This window comes from Paroedura picta, chromosome 6 (genome assembly GCF_049243985.1).
Source record: "Paroedura picta isolate Pp20150507F chromosome 6, Ppicta_v3.0, whole genome shotgun sequence".
NCBI lineage: Eukaryota > Metazoa > Chordata > Lepidosauria > Squamata > Gekkonidae > Paroedura > Paroedura picta.
The window spans coordinates 109493553-109506806 of record NC_135374.1 but is presented as its reverse complement, the minus strand read 5'-3'; the positions used below and the strand labels follow the sequence as shown (position 1 = coordinate 109506806).

Here is a 13254-nt window from a genome sequence, read left to right as displayed (position 1 = left end):
AGTCTTGTCTGTAAATCTTCACTGGGAACACCAACTTAAGCTTTGATCCCTGTATCTTACCATAACTGGAAGAGGAGGAAGAAATATGACTTATACCGCAGGAAGCATTCAGTACTTTCCAGTAGGCAAATAGTTATGATAAGCAAAGGAGGTGTAAAGAGAAGCGCTTCAAATGATATAGAAACTTGCATTTAGGAGCACCAGGTTTTCAACTTTTATTTCCTAACTCCGAAATTCAACACGCTCTGTAGATTTAATAGCTCCTTCACATTCCAAGACAGTGTGAGGTGTGGAAAAAAAGAGACATTTCAAACTGTAGGGAATATTTGAGAGTTATATGCCCGTCTCGTACACAGTGATCACCGTGCCTACTGCGAAGAAATAGACAAAATAACATGAGCTGACAAATTCATCCCTGATACAAGTTTCATGTGAATTGATGGACCATGATCACAGCATGGTATATGAAGACATGTTACCTTTTCATCCCTAGGATCACCGATCAGTGGCTGTCTCCCAATGCAGAGGTAGCATCCTTCACACTATCATCAGGTTGCCCATAGAGAGCTTCCTGCTCCTTTATAAGACAGTTCTGAGTGGGTTGCTAAACAACTGCTGGGTAGATAGATCCAGATGGGTAGCCATGTTGGTCTGAAGAAACAGAATGAAGTTTGAGTCCAACACCTTGAAAATCAACAAAATTTTATTCAAAATATAAGCTTTTGTATGCAAGCAACAAAGAAGTGTACTTGTGCATGAAAGCTTGTATCTTGAATGAAACTTGGTTGGTCTTAAAAGTGCCATTGGACTTAGACTGTTGGGAAGGTGGTCCTCCATGTTTTCTTCCTTTGAGAGCTTCACATTTACCTTCTTTGCTCAGTGAGCTTGCTAATCTCCCAAAGTGGGTCTGCAAGGAAGCCATGATGATAAAAACAGGATTGCATTTACCCACAACAGCTGTTCATCAAGCAGGCTTCTATTCAGGCACACATCTCTCCCTCCTACCCTTCAGTGAATTCTCTGGAGCCTTAGTTTCTTGGTGTCTCCATACGTATGGAGAGAACTGAAGATGTAGCCCCCCTCCTCCTGGGCATGTGATAATTTTGGCAGAAAAGCGCTAGAGGGAGGAGGGGTGCTCCTAGGCTACTAAAAAACTTTGGAAATCTTTTCCATGGCTGTCCTGTGCACATACAAAGGGAAGACTGTATCATGAAATTCCTGAATTAGAATTATTCAGCAACTTTGATACTAATTTATTTAGGACTCAGTCAAGACTGGAGTTCTTTGAGGGTAACTTTGCCATAAAGGTACTTTTAGAGGGTAGCCGTATTGGTCTGCAGTAGAACAGCTAGCTGTGAGTCCAGGAGGATCTCAGAAGAGTCAAAGCTTTCTTTTGAGAAAGGAATACCCCAAAATTCTTATTGACACCAAAATTCTGCCATCAAAATTTTGGCCTCCCTGCCCAAAACATCAGCTAAGCATCACCATATTTGAAATCTATACTTCCCTCCACAACTGGGCAATTAGAGGCGGCTTTGAACTAATTTGACTATAGAATGTTTCAATATATCATTTAATGTTAATTTACTGTTTTTATATATATCGTTATCCACCCTGATTCTTAGGGGAAGGGCAGATTAAAAATAATTTTTTATTTTGTTGCTACTGTTGGCCTCCCATGTTGCTACTAGACTTGTCTCATGCTGAATATATGGCTGAATCACCACCTTTATTCATCCATAAGAGAACTAATTCAAATTATGGTAAGGGAGGTTTTACTTGAATATTAAAAAACACATTTTATGACAGTGAGGGCTGTTCATAGATGGAATGTGCTGCCTTGGAGGGTGGTGGAGTCTTCTATGTTGGAAGTTTTTAGGAGGAGGTTGGATGAGCACCTGTCAGGAGCATGTTTTTCTAAGTCCACAGGAAGGTGGGGGGCTGGAGCGGATGGACCAGATGGCTCTGTTTGTTCTCTTCCAGCTCTGTGTGATTCTGATTTGTCCATGGAGTAGAATAACAGCCCTTTCCACTTGGCTGGATCTCACTCCTCTTCAATGTATGCATGCAGAACATGGGTCAACCCGAAGAACTGGTTCCTCCCCATGCCAGTGGTGTCGGTACCTGGAGAAGCAGTGAAGCTGATACCACAAAGAACAGCATCAGCCACCCAGCCTGACTATTTTTGGAGTAGCAATGCAGCCATGTAGAAGTACTCTGGTACTCAGACCTTGAAGCGGGATTTAAACGTGATGCTACGGAAAAAGAAGAACGAGCACGTGTAACTTTGCATTGCTTTTATATTGGGCTGTTACGGCTGCAGTCCCACGATGCATGCAATGTTAGCATGCCAACACAATGCATTATGTGGGCAAGAGTGTGCTATGGATACACACACAGTGCTTGAGGATCCTGTTTAAGCACAAAGCTGCATCCCATTTATAGGGGGTCATAACCGTAGACAACTTTTAGCAGCTGTAAACAGCAGTCTGTGTTCTGGGGGGAATTAACCAATAGTGGAAGTGAGTGGGCGGTTATCATGTATGTTGAGAAGCCTGGGCTTAATGAAGCAGCAAAGACACCTGTCTTGTTCAGGCCCTGTCTATAAAACAAAATGGCCCCATGGCTCAAATGTTAACGCAGCCCATTGGAAGGGGGAAACGAGTGGAGCTTGATCTTACACATGGATTAGTGGAGAAATGAGTGGAACCTTATCTGCACATGATTTGCCATCAGGAAGTCATCTTAAAAGATAGCCAAGCAGCCTTTACTCCTGGCTTTAGCTAGTGGCACCCCCTAGAGGCCAGGATGTATTATGACAGCATCCAGTTCTAAACTACATTATCATAAGAGGCCCCAAACAACAAATCAACAAGCTCCCCGTTCTTTTATTCTCACAGAAAGTACTCTGATCATATGATGAAGAGTTGGGTTTTATATCTTGCTTTTCACTAACCAAAGGGCTCTCAAAGCAGCTTACTTCCCTTCCTCTCCCTACCCTGTGAGGTAGGTGAGATTGAAAGAGAGACCCCTGACAGAACTGCTCTGCGAGAACAGCTGTAACAGGACTCTGACTGGCCCAAGGTCACCCAGCTGGCCGCGTGCGGAGGAGTGGGGAATCAAATCCGACGCTGTGGATTAGAAGCTGCCACTCTTAACCACGACACGAATCTGGCAGCTGTTGGCGGCACAATTTGTCTGAATACGGGCGGATGGTGACTGTGGGCTTCTGTTGGTGATCTCGACCTCTTCCCCTCCCTGATTTACAGACCCCCTAACTATAGCTTCCCTCACTTTTCTGGCATTGCTGAGAGGGTTCTACCCGCTTCTGTGTTACCTCTCACTCAGGCAGACGCAAGATGCAGCGGAACTGGAATATTCCACTTACATTTAAATAGAACGGAACTAGGTGACATTGGACTGTTTTATGACTGCTTTGACATTGCTCAAAGCAAATGTGTATGCAGGGATTTTGGAACAGGCAAAGGGATACTGTTTTGCAAGGCAATGTAAGGTACAAGAGATGTGTGTGTGTGTGTTAATAATCTGTATACATAATTTAAAAAGGTAAAACAAACCCAGACAAAAACAGTAATCTAAATAGCCCAAATTAGCCTGACCTTTTTAGAGCTGAGCAGCAAAGCAGGGCTGGCCATGACCAGTGCTTGGATGGGAGATTGTCAAAAGAAGACTGGGGTTGCTATGGAGAGGAAGGCAATGGCAAATTACCTCTGCTCACCTCTTGTTAGGAATATCCCAGGAGGTAGAACTTCATGTGGTCGCCATGAGGCAATTGCAACTTAAATTGCAATGAATAGTTGTCATTATATAAATAAATGACCAGCCTTCCAGAGAAATGGGCTACCATTTAGGGTGACGTCAAGAGGATGTTACCTTACAAAGAGCATCCTCTAGAACGAACCGTTTCTCCACACCCAGCCATAGCATGGAGGAGCCTCTGCTGGGAACCATATCTTTAATTCAGTAGGCTATGGTGGACGCATGATGCAAGACGGCTATACCAAGTTATATCAAGTCCATCGACTTCAGAGGATTTAGAAGGTTGTGACTCTGCTTAGGACCGAAGAACATAAGAAGGCTCCTGTTGGATCAGACCAGTGGTTGATCTAGTCCAGCATCCTCTCACACAGTGGCCAACGTTCCTTTGGAGGTCCAACAACAGGGCATAGAAGCCAAGGCCTTCCTATCATATTGTCCCTAGATGGAGAACAGCAAAGGTGGAGGTCTACAGGGCAGACCTAGCTTTGATCAGAAGCTTATCAAGGCCTTAGCTATTCTGCACTGGCCACCTTCTTAGGCATCAGCATCCAGATGAAGGGTCAGAGGTCTGGTCTAAGATAAGATCTCCAGCCATGCGCATGATAACATACTGTCTCTGGAGCTGGCAGGGGGTAAAAGTAGGATGACAAGAGCTAATGGAATTTTTAAGGAGGGGCTGGTGTCCAACTGTAGTAGCAGGGATCCCCATGGGTGGGGTATAAAGGCAAGCACTGTCCCTTGGTGTTCCCTTCTTAGCATCTAAGGAAATCTCTGCAGAAGAAGGTTCCCTGGTGATTTTTTTCTCAATTGTCCACAGTTTCCCAGCATTCCCCCTCTAATGCAAAGGTTTCTTGGACTTATGCCTCAACATCCTTTCCCATGTGAAAAATCTCTGTGGCCCTACATGCCACTGCAATGAGTAGGGAGTGTGTATGTTGCTTTTCACGGTGACAAGCCACAGTCTAAGCCAGGGGTAGTCAAACTGCAGCCCTCCAGATGTCCATGGACTACAATTCCCAGCGAATGCTGGCAGGGGCTTCTGGGAACTGTAGTCCATGGACATCTGGAGGGCCGCAGTTTGACTACCCCTGGTCTAAGCTCTGTATATTGCAACTGGGGAAGGACGGGGAGCCCGTATCAAAGGGATACTTTCAGCTGCATCTCCATGGACAGAGGATCCCTCTTAACATTTTCAGTGGTTATTCGCCATTACACAAGCACTTCCCGACATTCAGAGTGAACCACAGAAAATGGCAACTGAGAAATTCAGCCACGAAAAATTTACATGGCACTTCCTGTGGTCGCATTTCTCTGCAAAAACAGAGGGCCTGGGTCCATCAAGTCTGCAAAAATATAAAGATAATGGGTGAATTAAGGGATGGGTCATTTTAATAGGTGAATTAAGGTATTTGAGGGGGATTTGTTAAAAGGTTTAATGTGTGAATTAAGGGATTTGATGGAAAATTTGTTAAAGGGCATACTTATCCCCTCCTTAGGCAGCCTATCCAGCAGTGGAATCAGCGGCCTAAGGTGGTGGTGAGCTCTCCCTCACTGGCAATCTTTAAGCAGCAGCTGGAGATATACTTATCATGGATGCTTTAGGCTGATCCTGCATTGAGCAGGGAGGTGGGCTAGATGGCAGGTACAGCCCCCCCCCAACTCTATGATCCTATGATTTTAAAAGTTCAGATAGGCCCATTTGAAAAGTCAACCCAAACATCTCCAGTGAAAATTGGGAATCCTGCAAGTGCTTTCTACTTAATGCCCTGGGGCACTATAGCTGAATGAGCTACCAGATGGTTTCAATGTAAGGCAGTCCATTATAGCCATGGCCTCCGCTAGATATTCGGAATGGATGGGGTAGACATGGGAGCCCTGAAGGTCTCAGTCCAGAGGAAATCAGCCATACTTCTTCCATTGAAATTAATGGGATTTACATTGGTTGCGACCACTGGGTACCATCTAGCACAGGGCTACTTCCCATGTTTGGATTGCAGTCAAAGCAGTATTTGTGAAATGAGTGATACACAGTCCAAAATGTATCTGTACAATGGGTGCAACTTGGGAGAGGGCCGACAAGGTTGGATTGTATAAAATTTTAAATAATAAAAAATAGAATACAATCTCTTTGTTGAAAATCAAAAACTCTACATTTCGTTTTCGTATTTGACATAGCAGATCATTATTCATGGTATATACCGTTCATTTCTTTCTTTTTTTCTTTTCTTTTTTTTTGCTGTAAAAGTGCTTAACTATACTTTATACACTTGTGCTGTGAGCTTACTACTTTCATTACTAAATCGATAGCTAATTATAATTAGAAGAGGAAACGAGTTTTTTGAAATCATGTACAATTTACACCGCCGATGTCCAAACTGCAAGGTGAGCAGTTCGCTTGAACGTGTTTCGTTAATGTTTTCTTTATCAACCCTGAAAGGGTTATCGAAAACAAGCAAGTAGCCTGTTTCGATTAGCTTAGGTAGTAAGGGTCTGGCTTAGGCCTGCTGGCTCCTGATCGGTCGTCTGGGCTGTGACTGTGCTTCCTGTACACATGGAGGGCAGGGGCTGGAGAAGCCGGCACACATCAGCAGATGCCTCCTTTCCCTTGCCGCCATACTTCCCCCGTGCTGAGCGCATGGTTGCAAACCCTTCCCTTGTACCGATCCAACAGCCTGCACTGAAACAGGTTGCCAGTGAACTGGATGACTCATTCACAGCAGGCTGCATACTGGCACATGGCAAGCTACTGGATATCTGGACAACATGGGCTAGAAGAGAAGACAACTTGGGCTGGTTGGCTACGACATGGGGGAACAACATGGCAAGCAGGAGTGGCTCAACACCCAAACAACTCAACACGGGAGGTGGAGAGAGGGGTGCCAGGTTCATCAGTGCTGCTCTTGGGGTGTGGGGGCTGATGTTTTCTTGGAGCAATGCAATATACTGATGTCTCCTGGAAGAGATGTCAGCATATTGGCAAGGTCGAGGAGGTGACACTCTGGCATTGAGCAAAACTCTATGATCTTTTTGGGTGATGTCAGCACGTCGTGTTAACATGCAGTGTTCTTCTGGTTTCAGGTAAGTCAAGGGGGTGAGCGGCAGGCGGGTGACACGTATCTGGGAAGTGGGAACCTCGCCTGGATCAGTGGATCTGGCAACCCTAGGTGGCATCAAGTGTGTCTCACTCTGTTATCACTTCCTGTGCTGTGGAGGCACTTCCTGTATACCTATCCTCAGACCCAGCCAAGATGGCCTTGGAGAAGGGCAGCCAGGGTGGCTCAATGAAGGTCAGCACTGGTGGCAAGACAGGAGACATTAATGCTGATGTGATGCCTTTATCATATGGGAGCAGAATCAGCGTCCTCGACTTCCAAAATGTCGTTTTGTATCGAGACTGCAGTCCAGATGTGTACTTGGGATAGAGGGGTGCGGTTGTCTTAACCGGGTTACGCTATTCCAAGTAAGCATCTCTTGCACGCTCACACAAATGCACATGCAAAAAAAAAGGGGGTTAAAAGCACCACCCTCTTGCAACCCTGTACGAAGCAGACAACTGAAAATGCAAAAAGGAAAAAAATTAAACCCTACCCTCTTCTTGATTTTTGCATCTGCCAATCTCCAGAGGAAGGATTCCTTTGTCCAAGCAGCACAACAAAAGCAAAAGCCGGTTGACAAAACGTTTTTTTTCCTTACAAAGATGTGTGTCAACCCTGAGCTTGTAATTAAGAAGTTAAAATCTGTGATTTATAGATATATATATATATACACACATATATTTATATATATAAAAATAGATGATCATACTAAGACTAAAAAAGTGAAAGAAATTCTCCATGTCAGTCTTGGGTCTATTTTGGGGTCAATGGTCTTGCAACAGAGTACCCTTCTCATACAGAAACGAAGAGAGATGGAAGATGCCGTGTCTATGCAAAACTCACTTTTTAAAAATCTGGTGGGTGGTTCTCAGTTCCTTTGGAGAGTTGCCGCTTTGGTTCGGCGGCGAACGCAGCGGCCGAAAATTCTACTTGCTGCCAAACCAGCAATGAAAGGAAAGAGCTTCTGCCGGAAGAGATTAAATTCTGCTATTCGAACCCTTGAGTCCAAATATGTCTGAGAAGTGTGAAGACTTCACAGCAAACAGGTGACCGGGGAGGGGGAGCAGTCAGGTGGAGTCCTGTGCCATTTACAGATCATGGATAAAGAAGAAACCAATTAGGACAAGGAGTGTTAGCATTCCGATTAAACCTGGAGTGAACAATGTGGCTATCGCCAGCCGAAGGACGTTACTCTATCACTAGAAGGCCGTCCTTCTGTTTTTGCCATGAACATATTGGCACATTTTGTACCGACGGCCTATTACACACTTCAGTTTGCGCGACAAAAGGAAAACAAAACGCAGAGACATTCCCTCAACGGTAAAGAGAATTTTGAGGATATAGCAGCACTCTTAATAGAAGGCCTCGCCTTCTCCTCTTGTTTCATTTGGCCTTGGGCTTAGCCTGATTTTGAACAAGATTTATTTTCTTTTTCTCGGTAAAGGGGGAACAACCCACCACACAACTTGCATCCCTCCCCTTCCCCACCCTCTTTTCTTCCTGCAGCATAACAACAAATGGTTCTGAAAAGTCTCCTGTAATAAAAAAATCGGAGAAAGAGATTTCCGAGAAGCGGGCTTGGTCTTTGCAGCTATCGGAAGGGACGCAGGAAACGGTTCCGTCTGGCACCTGGTACTCTTTGGGAAAGCACAAAGGGGAGCAGATTTCGGCGCCGCTCTCTTCTGGTACAAAACTGTCCGGGTTTGTGGCACGGGCCGTAGTCCAAGAGTATAAGAAAAGAAGGAAGTTGGCTGTTTCGTTCTTCGATAGCTAAAAGGTAGTCATCTCTGACTCGAGCCAGGATTATCTGCACTGTCTTTGCAGTAGGAGGGCCAAGCAGATGAGGAACCACGCGAAGGCTGGACGGCTAGATCGGCTTGCTGGAGAGTCCACTTCCCGCCTGTCCGAGTCGACGAGGGGCGCTTCCGTAGTGATGAATTCAAACTCAGTGGGACAAATATCATCGGTGCAACCGCTACCGCTTCCTGAGCCGCTGGTTTCTTCGCCTACAGAAGCAAAGGGGTAGGGGTGGGGGTAGGGAGGAATAAAATACAAGTTGTTTTAGTGCTCGTTCCATTCTGAGAGCCCTGGAGAGACATTAGAAGTGGGGAGGGGAGGGAGAGGAAGAACAGATGCCCAAATCCAGACAAACACACTGGCTTGGATCCAAAGCAGAGTTGCACTAGGAGGAGAAGAAGAAGAAGAAGAAGAAGAAGAAGAAGAAGAAGAAGAAGAAGAAGAAGAAGAAGAAGAAGAAGAAGAAGAAGAAGAAGAAGAGTTGGTTCTTAGATGCTGCTTTTCTCTACCCAAAGGAGACTCAAAGTGGCTTACAGTCACCTTCCCATTCTTCTCCCCACAACAGACACCCTGTGAGGTGGGTGAGGCTGAGTGAGCCCTGATATTGCTGCTTGGTCAGAACAGTTTTATCAGTGCTGTGGCAAGCCCAAGGTCACCCAGCTGGCTGCATGTGGGGGAGTGCAAAATCAAACCCAGCATGCCAGATTAGAAGTCTGCACTCCTAACCACTACACAAAACTGGCTCCAGTGGAAAAAAAACTTCCTGCCCTCTCTCCTCTCATGGCAGCATTTTTTTTGCCCGCTTAAATTTTGCTTTCTGCAAGAGGAGGGAATTGGCAAAAAGTCACCCTCTCCAGAAGGCTGCATCACTGAGAGAGGCAGCATGGGATCCCAATTATGGAGTAGCAGGGAATATTGATGTATGGTTGAACATGCTTTCTACGCCATCCTAGCATCATCAGTTATTTATTTATTATTATATTTATAAACTGCCCTCCCTGAAGACTCATTGGATCTGTCAGGTTACTTGGTCTGAGTTAGGGCTAGGGTTAGGGTTACTTTCCCAACACTCCTTTTCCTGCCCAACTCCCCATTAAACTCCTGAAACTGGAAGAATGCCACATTTTAACACAACATGCTGATGTCACCCATGGTGGGGTAACACTCTGGTTTGAGGCAAAACTCTATGGTTAGAAACAATTTCTATCACCCTTGACCTCAACATCACTTCTGGGTGATGTCAACATGTTGAGTTAATTTCTGGAGTTCTTCTGGCATTGAAGTAAGCTTCTGGAATGTACCCTCCATCCTCTGCTGGCAGCATTGATGGATCTGGCAACTTTAATTGGATCTAATGTTGGGAAAGGACCCATACCACATAGAGACACTGGGTTGAGGGACTATATCTCACCAGTCTTGTTCCATCTACACTGGTTTTGAATTTGCTTATGGGGCCAATTCCTTACGTCTTAAGGCCTCGGTTGCTTGGAACCAGTGTCATTTAAGAACAACCTTCTCCCATGAAAACAACTCATCCACTTCAGTAATCTTCAGAGGCCTTGCTTTGGGTGCGCCTGCCATGGATGGGAGGCAACCAGAGAAAGGGCTTTCTCTACAGTTGCCAAGCTCCAGAGGGGCCTGGAGAGCTCCCAGAATTTTAACTGCTCTCTAGACCAAGGGGTAGTCAACCTGTGGTCCTCCAGATGTTCATGGACTACAATTCCCATGAGCCCCTGCCAGCATTTGTTGGCAGGGGCTCATGGGAATTGTAGTCAATGAACATCTGGAGGACCAAGGGTTGACTATCCAAGCTCTAGACAACAGAGACCAGTTCCCTTGTAGGAAATGGCAGCTTTGGTAGTGGGTAGAGATCTCCTGGGATTAAAATTTACCTCTGTCATGAACCCCGATTCATGACATCCCTGGCTCTATCTGTTCCTGCATATTTTCACACTTCTCTGGCAGGCTCTGGCCAAGGCCATAAAGCAATAAACCTGTCCTCTGAGAACTTCACTCCCTTCCTTTCCCAGCGGGAGCGGCTCTATCTGAATGTATCAATCTTACTGTAAGTGTCCTTGCGGAGACAACTCAAAGTCTCAACAAAGTGCCAATCGCTTGATAAGGTTCCTGGCCATCTGGCCGCTTGGGAACCAACTTCTTTTGTCACTTCTCTACTCTCCCGCCGAAATACCTTTGGACCCCCTCCCCTACTTGGTGAGCCCTATAACTACCCCACCTGCTCCCCTAACACTTTGTTATTATCAAGATCTTTGCTTAGGAAGATCTTGGCATGCTTTAGCGTACTATGAACTTTGCCTAATAAAGCTACTTTTGAAATTTGCAACCGACTGTTGGATTTCGAATGCGCTTTCACCTGAGGCTCCGCAGGCTGGGCTCATCCTGATTCCTGACAACCTCCAGATGAAAGAGATTAGATTGCCTGGGGAAAAATGGGTGCTTTGGAAAGGAACTCTATGGCATTATGCCCTATCCTCAGGCTCCACCCTCCAAGTCTCCAGTTATTTCTGAACTTGGATCTGGCAACTCCAGCCTTACAGGGAATAAAGCCACAGACATCCTTGAATGGTTTATGCACCTTCCAGAGCAACGCTGGAATAAAGCAAATTAAGTTCGTCTGAAGAATATAATTTCTCACTTGTGTCCTGAAAATTGACATCATTCCCATTGTACGCATTCCTGAGTTTGTTGGTCATGACTCTCAAGGCCATGATTTGTTGCCGGATGTAGGTATCGGGCCTGGTGATGTCCACATCAACCTCAGGATTGTTGATCTGGTTGGTGAGTCCATCGTTCATAATCTCTGGTAAATATCTGTGCAACAGAATGAACAGATAGACAGTTATTAAGACAAAGAATCTTCATCAAGGCCTAAAAGTGGAAGGACACTATAATTGTTTGGTGATCCATAACCCACAACTTTGAAAAACAACAATTTGATCCCTGATCAGATCTAGTCTTTATCCAGATTGTGGGTACATGTGGATCTTTCGGGAAAGGATATTCACACAGAATATGTCTATAGTTTAAAGAACAAATCATTTATTGTCATGACTCACTTTTAACTCTAAGTGTGAGAAAGGAAGGATACTGAAGAAGATACAATTTGAGAAACATAACTGGAAATGGGCCCAGAACACCCGACCTGTTGAACAGCAGCACTCCGAAAAGAAGGTCTCGCCTTCTCCTCTTATTTTGTTCGGCCTTGGGCTTAGCCTGACTCTGAATAACACGATTCCTGCAACTCCCCCCCCCCCCCATCTCTGTTAGAAAATTTTCAGAATGGTTGTCAGGAGGAGGGTATGACATCACTTTGAGGAAAATCCCAGAAGTGATGTTATACTTGAATGCGTATTTCACAGGAAATGCTTTTAGATGATAAAACTCAGCCATTATTGTCAGTATGAACATGGTGTGTTAAAAAGTGTGCTCACCCACTTGATCATGAAGAAAGGCACTGCATTTTGAAGCCATTGTTGAACTAGATAGGGAATTGCTTCTGTTTCTCAAATTGTTTTTCATAGTCCACATAGTGGCTTTGTGGAAAGTGATGGGTGGTTAATCAAAGAGAAGACCAATATGGTAGACAAACTGCCAGAAAGACAAATGAAAACCAAAAAAAAGGAGGGAACGGACTAGGGCCCATTCTGCACATGTTGGATACTGCACTTTCAGTGCACTTTAGAAGTGGATTATCCTGTTCTGCACAGGAAAATCCAGCTGCAAAAGTGCATTGAAAGTGCATTATACAATGTGTACAGAATGGGCCTAGAACTGGAACCATAAAAATCCAACTTATAAGAGGACTTTCAAAGGTCCTGTTGGTATTATTGTCAAAATTATATTACTTTTATTGTGCACAATTTAAGAAAAACTTTTGGAATTAAAAACACATACCCAGCCCTTAGGCTATTGCAAACCAGTATGCTATGCAAAGCGATAGACTGATCAGAGTTACTTAAGGAATGCATGTGCTAATAAGGAAACATGCCACTAAAAATTTGGGGCAATCGTTGGAAGAGACCTAATGACTGATAACTAGACATCTTCTTTCATTAAGTGACTCTGATACTTTACAGCTCTTACATAGAAATGCTGGCAGGCTATAACTCTTTGTTTGATGGTCCCCCTCCCAGCTCTCAATTTCTGGTAGGGGCAGATGATTCCTTTACCTTATTGTCCCCCCATCTCCATTAGAAAAAAATCAATATGGAAGAAGAAGAAGAAGAAGAAGAAGAAGAAGAAGAAGAAGAAGAAGAAGAAGAAGAAGAAGAAGAAGAAGAAGAAGAAGAAGAAGAAGAGTTGGTTCTTATATGCCGCTTTTCTCTACCCGGAGTCTCAAAGCGGCTTATAGTCGCCTTCCCTTTCCTCTCCCCACAACAGGCACCCTATGAGGGTGGTGAGGCTGAGAGAGCCCTAATATTACTGGTCAGTCAGAACAGCGTTATCAGTGCTGTGGCTAGTCCAAGGTAACCCAGCTGGCTGCATGTGGGGGAGTGCAGAATCTGCAGTCTTAACCACTACACCAAACTGGCTGGAGGGTGTGACATCACTTTGAGGAAAA

The 13254-nt window shown here is 44.8% G+C and overlaps 1 protein-coding gene across 2 annotated transcripts in view; it reads right to left on the bottom strand.

The window, feature by feature from the left end:
* Window positions 1-190: 190 nt before the first annotated feature.
* The window catches only part of GPC6 (glypican 6), a 947632-nt gene continuing 934568 nt past the window's right edge, over window positions 191-13254 (bottom strand). For both annotated transcript variants that reach the window (XM_077343885.1, XM_077343886.1), the window contains 2 exons: window positions 11329-11504; window positions 191-8881 (listed from right to left, as the gene is read on the bottom strand). In XM_077343885.1, the coding sequence (XP_077200000.1) occupies window positions 8679-8881; window positions 11329-11504 (379 nt within the window). In that variant the 3' untranslated portion in view covers window positions 191-8678. The remainder of the gene's footprint in view (window positions 8882-11328; window positions 11505-13254) is intronic.